This window comes from Scyliorhinus torazame, chromosome 15, assembly GCF_047496885.1.
Source record: "Scyliorhinus torazame isolate Kashiwa2021f chromosome 15, sScyTor2.1, whole genome shotgun sequence".
Classification (NCBI taxonomy): domain Eukaryota; kingdom Metazoa; phylum Chordata; class Chondrichthyes; order Carcharhiniformes; family Scyliorhinidae; genus Scyliorhinus; species Scyliorhinus torazame.
Genome location: NC_092721.1, coordinates 210921379 through 210939142, shown reverse-complemented (window position 1 = coordinate 210939142; position 17764 = coordinate 210921379). Strand labels below are relative to the sequence as shown.

Genomic DNA, 17764 nt, shown 5'->3' with positions numbered 1-17764 from the left:
GAGAGATATTGTAGGCCTCATCAAAAAGAAAAAGGAGTCATTTGTCAGGGCTAAAAGGCTGGGAACAGACGAAGCCTGCGTGGAATATAAGGAAAGTAGGAAGGAACCTAAGCAAGGAGTCAGGAGGGCTAGAAGGGGTCACGAAAAGCCATTGGCAAATAGGGTTATGGAAAATCCCAAGTCTTTTTACACGTACATAAAAAGCAAGAGGGTAGCCAGGGAAAGGGTTGGCCCACTGAAGGATAGGCAAGGGAATCTATGTGTGGAGCCAGAGGAAATGGGCGAGGTACTAAATGAATACTTTGCATCAGTATTCACCAAAGAGAAGGAATTGGTAGATGTTGAGTCTGGAGAAGGGTGTGTAGATAGCCTGGGTCACATTGAGATCCAAAAAGACGAGGTGTTGGGAGTCTTAAAAAATATTAAGGTAGATAAGTCCCCAGGGCCTGATGGGATCTACCCCAGAATACTGAAGGAGGCTGGAGAGGAAATTGCTGAGGCCTTGACAGAAATCTTTGGATCCTCACTGTCTTCAGGAGATGTCCAGGAGGACTGGAGAATAGCCAATGTTGTTCCTATGTTTAAGAAGGGTAGCAAGGATAATCCAGGGAACTACAGGCCGGCGAGCCTTACTTCAGTGGTAGGGAAATTACTGGAGAGAATTCTTCGAGACAGGATCTACTCCCATTTGGAAGCAAATGGACGTATTAGTGAGAGGCAGCATGGTTTTGTGAAGGGGAGGTCGTGTCTCACTAACTTGATAGAGTTTTTCGAGGAGGTCACAAAGATGATTGATGCAGGTAGGGCAGTGGATGTTGTCTATATGGACTTCAGTAAGGCCTTTGACAAGGTCCCTCATGGTAGACTAGTACAAAAGGTGAAGTCACACGGGATCAGGGGTGAGCCGGCAAGGTGGATACAGAACTGGCTAGGTCATAGAAGGCAGAGAGTAGCAATAGAAGGATGCTTTTCTAATTGGAGGGCTGTGACCAGTGGTGTTCCACAGGGATCAGTGCTGGGACCTTTGCTGTTTGTAGTATATATAAATGATTTGGAGGAAAATGTAACTGGTCTGATTAGTGAGTTTGCAGACGACACAAAGGTTGGTGGAATTGCGGATAGCGATGAGGACTGTCAGAGGATACAGCAGGATTTAGATTGTTTGGAGACTTGGGCGGAGAGATGGCAGATGGAGTTTAATCCGGACAAATGTGAGGTAATGCATTTTGGAAGGTCTAATGCAGGTAGGGAATAAACAGTGAATGGTAGAACCCTCAAGAGTATTGAAAGTCAAAGAGATCTAGGAGTACAGGTCCACAGGTCACTGAAAGGGGCAACACAGGTGGAGAAGGTAGTCAAGAAGGCATACGGCATGCTTGCCTTCATTGGCCGGGGCATTGAGTATAAGAATTGGCAAGTCATGTTGCAGCTGTATAGAACCTTAGTTAGGCCACACTTGGAGTATAGTGTTCAATTCTGGTCGCCACACTACCAGAAGGATGTGGAGGCTTTAGAGAGGGTGCAGAAGAGATTTACCAGAATGTTGCCTGGTATGGAGGGCATTAGCTATGAGGAGCGGTTGAATAAACTCGGTTTGTTCTCACTGGAACGAAGGAGGTTGAGGGGCGACCTGATAGAGGTCTACAAAATTATGAGGGGCATAGACAGAGTGGATAGTCAGAGGCTTTTCCCCAGGGTAGAGGGGTCAATTACTAGGGGGCATAGGTTTAAGGTGAGAGGGGCAAGGTTTAGAGTAGATGTACGAGGCAAGCTTTTTACGCAGAGGGTAGTGTGTGCCTGGAACTCGCTACCGGAGGAGGTGGTGGAAGCAGGGACGATAGTGACATTTAAGGGGCATCTTGACAAATACATGAATAGGATGGGAATAGAGGGATTCGGACCCAGGAAGTGTAGAAGATTGTAGTTTAGTCGGGCAACATGGTCGGCACAGGCTTGGAGGGCCGAAGGGCCCGTTCCTGTGCTGTACATTTCTTTGTTCTTTGTTCTTTGGTAAGATTCTTGGCAGTGTGGATGAGCAGACAGATCTCGGTGTCCATGTACATAGATCCCTGAAAGTTGCCACCCATGTTGAGAGGGTTGTTAAGAAGGCGTACGGTGTGTTAGCTTTTATTGGTAGAGGGATTGAGTTTCGGAGCCATGAGGTCATGTTGCAGCTGTACAAAACTCTGGTGCAGCCGCATTTGGAGTATTGCGTGCAATTCTGGTCGCCGCATTATAGGAAGGATGTGGAAGCTTTGGAAAGGGTGCAGAGGAGATTTACCAGAATGTTGCCTGGTATAGAGGGAAGATCTTATGAAGAAAGGCTGGGGGACTTGAGGCTGTTTTCGTTAGAGAGAAGAAGGTTAAGAGGTGACTTAATTGAGGCATACAAGAAGATCAGAGGATTGGATAGGGTGGACAGTGAGAGCCTTTTTCCTCGGATGGTGATGTCTAGCACGAGGGGACATAGCTTTAAATTGAGGGGAGATAGATATAGGACAGATGTCAGAGATAGGTTCTTTACTCAGAGAGTAGTAAGGGTGTGGAATGCCCTGCCTGCAACAGTAGTGGAGTCGCCAACACTAAGGGTATTCAAATGGTCATTGGATAGACATATGGACGATAAGGGAATAGTGTAGATTGGCTTTAGAGTGGTTTCACAGGTCGGCGCAACATCGAGGGCCGAAGGGCCTGTACTGCGCTTTAATGTTCTATGTTCTATGTCTATGTTCTATCGAGGCACCGAAGCATGGCACGCAGATGCCATGGGTGCTTGGCACCAACCTCGATTTCCAGCTGACGCCCGATTCTCTACCCAATCCCGATTTGCAATTCCAGTGTCGCGGGACAGAGATTCCCGACCACTGTGAGCAGTCAAGACAAAGAAATCCGAAAGAGGTTGGTGTGGAATCCTAGACTGGATTTACTGCTAATTGAGGAGTGGAACCTTTGTTTAACAGTGTCATTTGTAAAACCTGGACTGGATTTCGGGATGCAAATCACTCAGGTAAAGCATTGTCATGAGAGAAGATTTAACAGTGTGTTTTTGGGAGTGGAGTGTGGAAACTCTCCTCTGGGGGGATTCTGGGGAGAACTCCACGGACATTCACTTGGGATTCAGAGAGGAGTGTGTATTTCACCAGTCCTCTTGTCTGCTGAAAAGATACTTTCTGTGTTAATCAGACCATTATAGAATAGAATGTGCTTTGTAATCAATGTTAATTTGAAAACCTGTGTGTAATTGTTAAGCTAAGGGGGAGTACAGGAATATTGCATTAAAATATAATTTTTCATGTTTATAAATATTTTTAGGGCAGCACGGTGGCGCAGTGGTTAGCACTGCAGACTCACGGCGCCGAGGTCCCAGGTTCGATCCCGGCTCTGGGTCACTGTCCGTGTGGAGTTTGCACATTCTCCCCCTGTTTGCGTGGGTTTCGCCCCCACAGCCCAAAGATGTGCAGGTGGATTGAACATGTTAAATTGCCCCTTAATTGGAAAAATGAATTGGGTACTCTAAATTTATAAAAAAATTAAAAATAAAAAAGTTCATAAATATTTTGCTCCTTGTTAAAACTAATTAACGGTCATGTGACTCTGTTCCTCTACGTTTTATAGAAAAGAATGAAAGGTTCTGAACCTTTGAGCCAGGGTTCCATCCTGGGATCCTCCCGTCCAGTTACAACAACATCAACTGGTAACACCAGAAAGAATGTTGCTGAGGCCGGTCATACCAGTATCCCTTTAAGAAAGGTTTTGTTTGACCACATGGTTTGTAGCACGGCTTCAGTGATGTCATTTGTGGGTGGAGCTGGGCTGTGACGGCAGGTGAGAGGGGGTTTAGTGATTCGGTCTCCGTTTCTGTTTGGACTGCAGGAAATTTCCCTGTTTTCTCGGCTTGTATTTTAAAGCTGTTCCAGGGAACTGAAAGCACATTGGGTGTGGCACACCGCCTCGGTAACTTTAAAGCTGGAGTTGCTTTGCGGAGGGAGTTTGGAATCCGTCGGTTGGAGGCTGGATCTCCGGGAAAGGACCCGTCCCATTCGAGTGAGATTACAGTGTCCTGGGTCACGTCCTTGGAAAGGGTTTAGGTTTTATCAGATTTTGTATTGAATTGGAACAGTTAAGGGGGAATCATTAAGCACATAGATTACTGTAGCTGTTGTGCGTTTTCATGTTTGTAACTGATAACAAATTCATGAAAAGCATTTTATGTATGTTAATTACATTCTTATAATAAACTTTGTTTTGCTAAAAGCGCCGAGGAAGTTTGATGACTCACACCTGAAGGGAAGGCTCCTGTGTTTATCCTGGCCAAATTCAACATAAAGGTTGTAGGTCAGGTGAACGTCATAATACACTTTGGAGTTTCTAAGCCCTGGCCCGTAACAGATCCGGCACAAAATGACTAATTACTCCCACCGAGCCTCACTTTGTGAGGAACATTTCTGCTCATTGAGACATTCCCATCTGACCCTGATCCCCTCCCCACGTTCTGAAACCACGGGGGAATCTGCTGGCAGTGTCGGGTCGCTGACCCATCGAAATCTGCCAAGTACATTCGTCAGGATTTAAATCCTTGCATGGAATGTGGGTGTCATTGGCAAGGTCATGATATGTTGTCTACACCTTGAACTCAGAAGATCATTGTCACTGAATATATTTAAGAAAAAATATCTCGACTCTAAAGGCTTCCAGGGGTATGGGGAGAGTGTGGGATTGGTGTTGAAATGAGAGGTCAGCCATGATCAGAATGAATGGTGGAGCACCCTCCAGCAACAACTCAAGGTGGCGCCAGAACGTGGCGACTCTGCGAGGTCTCTTCCGCAGATCCCGTAACAGCCTCCCCGAACAGGCGCCGGAATGTGGCGACTAGGGGCTTTTCACAGTAACTTCATTTGAAGCCGACTTGTGACAATAAACGATTTTCATTTCATTTTCATTTCAGATCCACTTCCTACATCTCAGAACCATCCTAATCTTTTAAAACCTAATTCTAACACTACGCTTTCCCTAATCTGTCTGATTTATGTTTACTTACAGGTCTGAAGCTTATCCCACATCCATGTGCCAGCCCAGATGACGCGACCGGATGCAACCCAGTAGGACTCCTGCAAAGACCCTCCCCTGGCCTCGACCCGGATTTCCGATCCCGTCCTCACGTACAAATTGACTCGGCTCTGGGAGGGCCCGACTCAGCCTGGGAAGCGACCCTGGCACCCGGAGCGCACGGCCCAGTTACCGGAACACCCGACCTAGCCCCCGACCATGACACCCAGGCCGACGCAACACAGATGCCCACCCAGCATGTTGGACATTGACTCTCAGTGTGTTGGGACATTGACTCTCAGCGTGATGGACATTGGCTCTCAGTGTGTTGGGACATTGACTCTCAGTGTGTTGGGACATTGACTCTCAGTGTGATGGACATTGACTCTCAGTGTGATGGACATTGACTCTCAGTGTGTTGGGACATTGACTCTCAGTGTGATGGGACATTGACTCTCAGTGTGTTGGGACATTGACTCTCAGTGTGATGGACATTGACTCTCAGTGTGATGGACATTGACTCTCAGTGTGATGGACATTGACTCTCAGTGTGATGGACATTGACTCTCAGTGTGATGGACATTGACTCTCAGTGTGTTGGGACATTGACTCTCAGTGTGATGGACATTGACTCTCAGTGTGATGGACATTGACTCTCAGTGTGATGGACATTGACTCTGTGTGTTGGGACATTGACTCTCAGTGTGCTGGACATTGACTCTCAGTGTGTTGGGACATTGACTCTCAGTGTGTTGGGACATTGACTCTCAGTGTGATGGACATTGACTCTCAGTGTGATGGACATTGACTCTGTGTGTTGGGACATTGACTCTCAGTGTGATGGACATTGACTCTCAGTGTGTTGGGACATTGACTCTCAGTGTGATGGACATTGACTCTCAGTGTGTTGGGACATTGACTCTCAGTGTGATGGACATTGACTCTCAGTGTGTTGGGACATTGACTCTCAGTGTGATGGACATTGACTCTCAGTGTGATGGACATTGACTCTGTGTGTTGGGACATTGACTCTCAGTGTGATGGACATTGACTCTCAGTGTGTTGGGACATTGACTCTCAGTGTGATGGACATTGACTCTCAGTGTGTTGGGACATTGACTCTCAGTGTGATGGACATTGACTCTCAGTGTGTTGGGACATTGACTCTCAGTGTGATGGACATTGACTCTCAGTGTGTTGGGACATTGACTCTCAGTGTGTTGGGACATTGACTCTCAGTGTGTTGGGACATTGACTCTCAGTGTGATGGACATTGACTCTCAGTGTGTTGGGACATTGACTCTCAGTGTGATGGACATTGACTCTCAGTGTGATGGGACATTGACTCTCAGTGTGATGGACATTGACTCTCAGTGTGTTGGGACATTGACTCTCAGTGTGATGGACATTGACTCTCAGTGTGATGGACATTGACTCTCAGTGTGCTGGACATTGACTCTCAGTGTGTTGGGACATTGACTCTCAGTGTGATGGGACATTGACTCTCAGTGTGATGGACATTGACTCTCAGTGTGTTGGGACATTGACTCTCAGTGTGCTGGACATTGACTCTCAGTGTGTTGGGACATTGACTCTCAGTGTGATGGACATTGACTCTCAGTGTGTTGGGACATTGACTCTCAGTGTGATGGACATTGACTCTCAGTGTGATGGACATTGACTCTCAGTGTGTTGGGACATTGACTCTCAGTGTGCTGGACATTGACTCTCAGTGTGTTGGGACATTGACTCTCAGTGTGTTGGGACATTGACTCTCAGTGTGATGGACATTGACTCTCAGTGTGTTGGGACATTGACTCTCAGTGTGTTGGGACATTGACTCTCAGTGTGATGGACATTGACTCTCAGTGTGTTGGACATTGACTCTCAGTGTGTTGGACATTGACTCTCAGTGTGTTGGACATTGAGTCTCAGTGTGTTGGGACATTGACTCTCAGTGTGTTGGGACATTGACTCTCAGTGTGCTGGACATTGACTCTCAGTGTGATGGACATTGACTCTCAGTGTGATGGACATTGACTCTCAGTGTGTTGGACATTGACTCTCAGTGTGCTGGACATTGACTCTCAGTGTGATGGACTTTGACTCTCAGTGTGATGGACTTTGACTCTCAGTGTGATGGACATTGACTCTCAGTGTGTTGGGACATTGACTCTCAGTGTGATGGACATTGACTCTCAGTGTGATGGACATTGACTCTCAGTGTGTTGGGACATTGACTCTCAGTGTGATGGACATTGACTCTCAGTGTGATGGACATTGACTCTCAGTGTGTTGGGACATTGACTCTCAGTGTGATGGACATTGACTCTCAGTGTGATGGACATTGACTCTCAGTGTGATGGACATTGACTCTCAGTGTGTTGGGACATTGACTCTCAGTGTGATGGACATTGACTCTCAGTGTGTTGGGACATTGACTCTCAGTGTGATGGACATTGACTCTCAGTGTGTTGGGACATTGACTCTCAGTGTGATGGACATTGACTCTCAGTGTGATGGACATTGACTCTCAGTGTGTTGGGACATTGACTCTCAGTGTGTTGGGACATTGACTCTCAGTGTGATGGACATTGACTCTCAGTGTGATGGACATTGACTCTCAGTGTGTTGGACATTGACTCTCAGTGTGATGGACATTGAGTCTCAGTGTGATGGACATTGACTCTCAGTGTGTTGGACATTGAGTCTCGGGGTGTTGCTTACTTCGGAAAGCGTACATCCTTCCTATCTGATCCTCATTGAATTCTTCAAATGATTCGTTACTGCACCGGTTGTGGATGGATTTAGCTGATGTTTTGTTCCAGGATGCATGTCCTGTTGGGTAGAAAGATCCGGTAAGACCCCACTCTCAACATTAATATTTGGCTCAAATGTTTTTTTGTCATTCGCACAGGAGCAAATATGTATACCTCACCTCTCCCTTCACATCGCATAAAATAATCTCGCGCATCCTTTGGATAGCCTGAAGGAATATGACCCGTACTGGGTTGGAAACGAGTGAACTTTGTCCCATCGAAGCAGTAGACTCTCTCCAGCCACCTCAATGCCGCACCGCAGTGACCAAGTCCTTGCCAACTCCTTGCCTTCACTGTGGTGGTGTTGAGGTTGAGGTGGTAAACCATGTCTCCTGCAGAGAGGATCACGCTGGTTATTGTGCTGATTTACTGTGCACAGTGACAGAGACAGACATCCAGGAATGGGATCCAGGAAGCTTAGGGTTAAGGTTAGGGTCAGGGGTTAGATGTCGGGGTGAGGATGAAAGGTTGGTGTTTGGGATAAGAGTCGAGAGTAAGGAGAAGGGCACGTTTTAGGGGCTATAAGATGGGATAAAATGACGATTAGGGGGAAATAGGAGAAGATGAACAGTCAGCATTTGGATTTGGGGTTAGCTTTGAAAAGGGAATTGGCAGAGTCCACACTGTCAGAGGGTCAGCACTGAGGGTCAGTGTGAGGGTCAGTACTGAGGAATGCCGCACTGTCAGAGGGTCAGTGCTGAGGGAGTGCCGCACTGTCAGACGGTCAGTACTGAGGGAGTGCTGCACTGTCAGAGGGTCAGTACTGAGGGAGTGCTGCACTGTCAGAGGGTCAGTACTGAGGGAGTGCCGCACGGTCAGAGGGTCAGTACTGAGGGAGTGCGGCACTGTCAGAGGGTCAGTACTGAGGGAGTGCCGCACTGTCACAGGGTCAGTACTGAGGGAGTGCTGCACTGTCAGAGGGTCAGTACTGAGGGAGTGCCGCACTGTCAGAGGGTCAGTACTGAGGGAGTGCTGCACTGTCAGAGGGTCAGTACTGAGGGAGTGCCGCACGGTCAGAGGGTCAGTACTGAGGGAGTGCTGCACTGTCAGAGGGTCAGAACTGAGGGAGTGCTGCACTGTCAGAGGGTCAGTACTGAGGGAGTGCTGCACTGTCAGAGGGTCAGTACTGAGGGAGCGCCGCACTGTCAGAGGGTCAGTACTGAGGGAGTGCTGCACTGTCAGAGGGTCAGTACTGAGGGAGTGCTGCACTGTCAGAGGGTCAGTACTGAGGGAGTGCAGCACTGTCAGAGGGTCAGTACTGAGGGAGTGCTGCACTGTCAGAGGGTCAGTAGTGAGGGAGTGCTGCACTGTCAGTGGGTCAGTACTGAGGGAGTGCTGCACTGTCAGAGGGTCAGTACTGAGGGAGTGCTGCACTGTCAGAGGGTCAGTACTGAGGGAGTGCCACACTGTCAGAGGGTCAGGACTGAGGGAGTGCTGCCCTGTCAGAGGGTCAGTACTGAGGGAGTGCCACACTGTCAGAGGGTCAGGACTGAGGGAGTGCTGCCCTGTCAGAGGGTCAGTACTGAGGGAGTGCCGCACTGTCAGAGGGTCAGGACTGAGGGAGTGCCGCACTGTCAGAGGTTCAGGACTGAGGGAGTGCCGCACTGTCAGAGGGTCAGGACTGAGGGAGTGCTGCACTGTCAGAGGGTCAGGACTGAGGGAGTGCCGCACTGTCAGAGGGTCAGGACTGAGGGAGTGCTGCACTGTCAGAGGGTCAGGACTGAGGGAGTGCGGCACTGTCTGAGGGTCAGTACTGAGGGAGTGCTGCACTGTCAGAGGGTCAGTACTGAGGGAGTGCCGCACTGTCAGAGGGTCAGGACTGAGGGAGTGCTGCCCTGTCAGAGGGTCAGTACTGAGGGAGTGCTGCACTGTCAGAGGGTCAGGACTGAGGGAGTGCCGCACTGTCAGAGGGTCAGGACTGAGGGAGTGCTGCACTGTCAGAGGGTCAGGACTGAGGGAGTGCGGCACTGTCTGAGGGTCAGTACTGAGGGAGTGCTGCACTGTCAGAGGGTCAGTACTGAGGGAGTGCTGCACTGTCAGAGGGTCAGTACTGAGGGAGTGCCGCATTGTCAGAGGGTCAGTACTGAGGGAGTGCCGCACTGTCAGAGGGTCAGTACTGAGGGAGTGCTGCACTGTCAGAGGGTCAGTACTGAGAGAGTGCTGCACTGTCAGAGAGTCAGTACTGAGGGAGTGCCGCACTGTCAGAGGGTCAGTACTGACGGAGAGCTGCACTGTCAGAGGGTCAGTACTGAGGGAGTGCTGCACTGTCAGAGGGTCAGTACTGAGGGAGTGCTGCACTGTCAGAGGGTCAGTACTGAGAGAGAGCTGCACTGTCAGAGGGTCAGTACTGAGGGAGTGCTGCACTGTCAGAGGGTCAGTGCTGAGGGAGTGCTGCACTGTCAGAGGGTCAGTACTGAGAGAGAGCTGCACTGTCAGAGGGTCAGTACTGAGGGAGTGCTGCACTGTCAGAGGGTCAGTACTGAGGGAGTGCTGCACTGTCAGAGGGTCAGTACTGAGGGAGAGCTGCTCTGTGCTCCTGCAGAATACATCAGGAGAAGTTGAATCTCCCACTACAGGAAGTGGGCTCACCTTTGAAAAAGAGGATGGAGTCTTGTGCACACTCTCCGACCGGACATTCCACCGCTGCCTCCAGATCGTCTGGAATTCCTGGGAATTTTTCATGGATCAGGAACTTGCCTTCGAATGTTGTGCCGTAATATTGCCAGACCTGATTCCCCTGCAAGTCAATGAGACGCCAATGATGAGTTTACTGGAGGTTCAAGACCAGAGAAAGCCTCGTGTCTACTTTAACAAACAATGCAGGTGGCATAACACACGGTGATGGTGCACAACACACGGTGATGGTGCACAACACACAGCGATGGTGCACAGCACACGGTGATGGTGCACAGCACACGGTGATGGTGCACAGCACACGGTGATGGTGCACAGCACACGGTGATGGTGCACAGCACACGGTGATGGTGCACAACACACGGTGATGGTGCACAACACACGGTGATGGTGCACAACACACGGTGATGGTGCACAACACACAGTGATGGTGCACAACACGGTGATGGTGCACAACACACAGTGATGGTGCACAACACGGTGATGGTGCACAACACGGTGATGGTGCACAACACACGGTGATGGTGCACAACACACGGTGATGGTGCACAACACACGGTGATGGTGCACAACACACGGTGATGGTGCACAACACACGGTGATGGTGCACAACACACGGTGATGGTGCACAACACACGGTGATGGTGCACAACACACGGTGATGGTGCACAACACGGATGGTGCACATACACGGTGATGGTGCACAACACACGGTGATGGTGCACAACACGGTGATGGTGCACAACACACGGTGATGGTGCACAACACACGGTGATGGTGCACAACACACGGTGATGGTGCACAACACACGGTGATGGTGCACAACACACGGTGATGGTGCACAACACTGATGGTGCACACACACGGTGATGGTGCACAACACACGGTGATGGTGCACAACACACGGTGATGGTGCACAGCACACGGTGATGGTGCACAACAAACGGTGATGGTGCACAACACACGGTGATGGTGCACAACACACGGTGATGGTGCACAACACACGGTGATGGTGCACAACACACGGTGATGGTGCACAACACACGGTGATGGTGCACAGCACACGGTGATGGCGCACAGCACACGGTGATGGCGCACAGCACACGGTGATGGCGCACAGCACACGGTGATGGCGCACAGCACACGGTGATGGCGCACAGCACACGGTGATGGCGCACAGCACACGGTGATGGCGCACAGCACACGGTGATGGCGCACAACACACGGTGATGGCGCACAACACACGGTGATGGCGGACACACACGGTGATGGCGCACACACACGGTGATGGCGCACACACACGGTGATGGTGCACACACACGGTGATGGTGCACACACACGGTGATGGTGCACACACACGGTGATGGTGCACACCACACGGTGGTGGTGCACACCACACGGTGATGGTGCACACCACACGGTGATGGTGCACAACACACGGTGATGGTGCACAACACGGTGATGGTGCACACACACGGTGATGGTGCACAACACACTGTGATGGTGCACAGCACACTGTGATGGTGCACAACACACGGTGATGGTGCACAACACACGGTGATGGTGCACAACACACGGTGATGGTGCACAACACACGGTGATGGTGCACAACACACGGTGATGGTGCACAACACACGGTGATGGTGCACAACACACGGTGATGGTGCACAACACACGGTGATGGTGCACAACACGCGGTGATGGTGCACAACACACGGTGATGGTGCACAACACACGGTGATGGTGCACAACACACGGTGAAGGTGCACAACACACGGTGATGGTGCACAACACACGGTGATGGTGCACAGCACACGGTGATGGCGCACAGCACACGGTGATGGTGCACAGCACACGGTGATGGTGCACAGCACACGGTGATGGTGCACAACACAGTGATGGTGCACAACACAGTGATGGTGCACAACACAGTGATGGTGCACAACACACGGTGATGGTGCACCACACACGGTGATAGTGCACCACACACGGTGATAGTGCACAACACACGGTGATGGTGCACAACACACGGTGATGGTGCACAACACACGGTGATGGTGCACAACACACGGTGATGGTGCACAACACACGGTGATGATGCACAACACACGGTGATGGTGCACAACACACGGTGATGGTGCACAACACACGGTGATGGTGCACAACACACGGTGATGGTGCACAACACACGGTGATGGTGCACAATATACGGTGATGGTGCACACACACGGTGATGGTGCACAACACACGGTGATGGTGCACAACACACGGTGATGGTGCACAACACACGGTGATGGTGCACAACACACGGTGATGGTGCACAACACACGGTGATGGTGCACAACACACGGTGATGGTGCACAACACACGGTGATGGTGCACAACACACGGTGATGGTGCACAATACACGGTGATGGTGCACACACACGGTGATGGTGCACCCACACGGTGATGGTGCACACACACGGTGATGGTGCACACACACGGTGATGGTGCACAGCACACGGGGATGGTGCACAACACACGGTGATGGTGCACAACACACGGTGATGGTGCACAACACACGGTGATGGTGCACAACACACGGTGATGGTGCACAACACAGTGATGGTGCACAACACAGTGATGGTGCACAACACAGTGATGGTGCACAACACACAGTGATGGTTCAATGTCACTATCACAGACCCAGGGTAATGGTCTCAATCCTACATTTGAATCCCACCATGTCCGATGATCAATTTTGAATTCAATATAAATCAGGAATTAAATCATTGCTATACAAAAAACCATCTGTTTCCCTGACTTAGTGAATTAAATCCTTACATGTGACTCGACATCCTCAGCAACATGACTTCATGGCCCTCTGAAATGGCCAAGCAAGCCCAGGATAATTACAGATCTGTAATAAATGCTGGCTTTGCCAAGCACGCCCAGATTACAGGAATGAATTAAAAAAACATTCAGCGGGTTGTTTAGTAAGCATTCCGTATGCTTTCTTGACTACCTTGTTGTGGTAGTCTGTGTTAGAAGGATTACGGTACCTGTTAATGCGGGAATACCATTGGTGGAGAATGTACTTGTTTACATTGGTTAATCCTGTATGTTAGCTCCGCCCTGCAAGGCAGGGTATAAGAGCCCGTGTCGCCCCAGCAGCTGCCTTCTGTACTTGTGCTGCTGGGGGAAACATCTCGCGTATTAAAGCCTTCAATTGTCTCCAATCTCGCTTCTGGAGTTATTGATCATGCATTACTTGTCCACTTGTGTTGCCACTTTCAAAGATTTGTGGACCTGCACGCCCAGATCTCTCTGACTTTCTATATTCCGAAGAGTTTTGTCATTCACTGTATATTCTCCCTGTATGTTGGACCAACCAAAATGGATCACCTCATATTTGTCCGGATTAAACTCCATTTGCCATTTAGAACATAGAACGATACAGCGCAGTACAGGCCCTTCGGCCCACAATGTTGCACCGAAACAAAAGCCATCTAACCTACACTATGCCATTATCATCCATATGCTTATCCAATTAACTTTTAAATGCCCTCAATGTTGGCGAGTTCACTACTGTAGCAGGTAGGGCATTCCACGGCCTCACTACTCTTTGCGTAAAGAACCTACCTCTGACCTCTGTCCTATATCTATTACCCCTCAGTTTAAAGCTATGTCCCCTCGTGCCAGCCATTTCCATCCGCGGGAGAAGGCTCTCACTGTCCACCCTATCTAACCCCCTGATCATTTTGTATGCCTCTATTAAGTCTCCTCTTAACCTTCTTCTCTCCAACGAAAACAACCTCAAGTCCATCAGCCTTTCCTCATAAGATTTTCCCTCCATACCAGGCAACATCCTGGTAAATCTCCTCTGCACCCGCTCCAAAGCCTCCACGTCCTTCCTATAATGCGGTGACCAGAACTGTACGCAATACTCCAAATGCAGCCGTACCAGAGTTCTGTACAGCTGCAACATGACCTCCTGACTCAGGAACTCAATCCCTCTACCAATAAAGGCCAACACTCCATAGGCCTTCTTCACAACCCTATCAACCTGGGTGGCAACTTTCAGGGATATATGTACATGGACACCTAGATCCCTCTGCTCATCCACACTTCCAAGAACTTTACCATTAGCCAAATATTCCGCATTTCTGTTATTCCTTCCAAAGTGAATCACCTCACACTTCTCGACATTAAACTCCATTTGCCACCTCTCAGCCCAGCTCTGCAGCTTATCTATATCCCTCTGTAACCTGCTACATCCTTCCACACTATCGACAACACCACCGACTTTAGTATCGTCTGCAAATTTACTCACCCACCCTTCTGTGCCTTCCTCTAGGTCATTGATAAAAATGACAAACAGGAACGGCCCCAGAACAGATCCTTGTGGTACGCCACTTGTAACTGAACTCCATTCTGAACATTTCCCATCAACCACCACCCTCTGTCTTCTTTCAGCTAGCCAATTTCTGATCCACATCTCTAAATCTCCCTCAATCCCCAGCCTCCGTATTTTCTGTAATAGCCTACCGTGGGGAACCTTATCAAACGCTTTACTGAAATCCATATACACCACATCAACTGCTCTACCCTCGTCTACCTGTTCAGTCACCTTCTCAAAGAACTTGATAAGGTTTGTGAGGCATGACCTACCCTTTACAAAGCCATGCTGACTATCCCTGATCATATTATTCCTATCTAGATGATTATAAATCTTGTCTCTTACAATCCCCTCCAAGACTTTACCCACTACAGACGTGAGGCTCACCGGTCTATAGTTGCCGGGGTTGTCTCTGCTCCCCTTTTTGAACAAAGGGACCACATTTGCTATCCTCCAGTCCTCTGGCACTATTCCTGTAGCCAATGATGACATAAAAATCAAAGCCAAAGGTCCAGCAATCTCTTCCCTGGCCTCCCAGAGAATCCTAGGATAAATCCCATCAGGTCCCGGGGACTTATCTATTTTCAGCCTGTCCAGAATTGCCAACACCTCTTCCCTACGTACCTCAATGCCATCTATTCTAATAGCCTGGGTCTCAGCATTCTCCTCCACAACATTATCTTTTTCCTGAGTGAATACTGACGAAAAATATTCATTTAGTATCTCGCCTATCTCTTCAGACTCCACACACAACTTCCCATCCCTGTCCTTGACTGGTCCTACTCTTACCCTAGTCATTCGCTTATTCCTGACATACCTATAGAAAGCTTTTGGGTTTTCCTTGATCCTACCTGCCAAATACTTCTCATGTCCCCTCCTTGCTCGTCTTAGCTCTCTCTTTAGTGCAAACAGTAATGGGGACAGAGGACATCCCTGCCTTGTCCCTCTATGGAGCCGAAAATATGCCGATCCCCGTCCATTCGTGACCACACTCGCCACTGGGGCCCTATACAACAGCTGCACCCATCTAACATACCCCTCTCCGAACCCAAATCTCCTCAACACCTCCCACAGATAATCCCACTCCACTCTATCAAATGCTTTCTCGGCATCCATTGCCACTACTATCTCCGTTTCACCCTCTGGTGGGGCCATCATCATTACCCCTAACAACCTCCGTATGTTCGTGTTCAGCTGTCTCCCCTTCACAAACCCAGTTTGGTCCTCATGAACCACCCCCGGGACACATTCCTCTATTCTCATTGCCATTACCTTGGCCAGGACCTTGGCATCTACATTTAGAAGGGAAATAGGTCTATAGGACCCGCATTGTAGCGGATCCTTTTCCTTCTTTAAAAGAAGCGATATCGTTGCTTCTGACATAGTCGGGGGCAGTTGTCCCCTTTCCTTTGCCTCGTTAAAGGTCCTCGTCAGTAGCGGGGCGAGCAAGTCCGAATATTTTCTGTAAAATTCAACTGGGAATCCGTCCGGTCCCGGGGCCTTTCCCGTCTGCATGTTCCTAATTCCTTTCACCACTTCTTCTACCGTGATCTGTGCTCCCAATCCCATCCTTTCCTGCTCTTCCACCTTGGGAATTTCCAGCCGATCCAAAAACTCCATCATTCTCTCCCTCCCATCCGGGGGTTGAGCTTCATACAATTTTTTATAAAAAGTCTTGAACACTTCATTCACTCTCTCCGCTCCCCGCTCCGTCTCTCCATCTTCGTCTCTCACCCCCCCTATTTCCCTCGCTGCTCCCCTTTTCCTCAATTGGTGTGCCAGCAATCTGCTCGCCTTCTCTCCATATTCATACTGTACACCCTGCGCCTTCCTCCATTGTGCCTCTGCAGTGCCTGTAGTCAGCAAGTCAAATTCCACATGCAGCCTTTGCCTTTCCCTATACAGTCCCTCCTCCGGTGCTTCCGCATACTGTCTGTCCACCCTCAAAAGTTCTTGCAGCAACCGCTCCCGTTCCTTACTCTCCTGCTTCCCTTTATGTGTCCTTATTGATATCAGCTCCCCCCTAACCACCGCCTTCAACGCCTCCCAGACCACTCCCACCTGAACCTCCCCATTGTCATTGAGTTCCAAGTACTTTTCAATGCATCCCCTCACCCTTAAGCACACCCCCTCATCCGCCATTAGTCCCATGTCCATTCTCCAGGGTGGACGCCCTCTTGTTTCCTCCCCTATCTCCAAGTCTACCCAGTGTGGGGCATGATCCGAAATGGCTATAGCCGTATATTCCGTTCCCCTCACCCTCGGGATCAATGCCCTACCCAACACAAAAAAGTCTATGCGTGAATAGACTTTATGGACATAGGAGAAAAACGAGAACTCCTTACTCCTAGGTCTACTGAATCTCCACGGGTCCACCCCTCCCATCTGCTCCATAAAATCCTTAAGCACCTTGGCTGCTGCCGGCCTCCTACCAGTCCTGGACTTCGACCTATCCAGCCTTGGTTCCAACACCGTGTTGAAGTCTCCCCCCATTATCAGCTTTCCGGTCTCTAGGTCTGGGATGCGTCCTAGCATTCGCCTCATAAAATTGGCATCGTCCCAATTCGGGGCATACACGTTTACCAACACCACCATCTCTCCCTGTAATTTGCCACTCACCATCACGTATCTGCCCCCGTTATCCGCCACTATAGTCTTTGCCTCGAACATTACCCGCTTCCCCACTAATATAGCCACCCCCCTGTTTTTCGCATCCAGCCCCGAATGGAACACCTGCCCTACCCATCCTTTGCGCAACCTAACCTGATCTATCAGTTTCAGGTGCGTTTCCTGTAACATGACCACATCTGCTTTAAGTTTCTTAAGGTGTGCGAGTACTCGTGCCCTCTTTATCGGCCCGTTAAGCCCCCTCACGTTCCACGTG

At 49.7% G+C, this 17764-nt stretch overlaps 1 protein-coding gene across 1 annotated transcript in view; it reads right to left on the bottom strand.

Moving 5' to 3' along the window:
• Window positions 1–17764, bottom strand: part of hpxa (hemopexin a) — a 116957-nt gene that overhangs the window by 23863 nt on the left and 75330 nt on the right. The window contains exons 5-7 of the mRNA XM_072477552.1: window positions 10455–10602; window positions 7985–8197; window positions 7774–7884 (exon numbers count right to left, since the gene is read on the bottom strand). Coding sequence (XP_072333653.1) covers window positions 7774–7884; window positions 7985–8197; window positions 10455–10602 — 472 coding nt within the window. The remainder of the gene's footprint in view (window positions 1–7773; window positions 7885–7984; window positions 8198–10454; window positions 10603–17764) is intronic.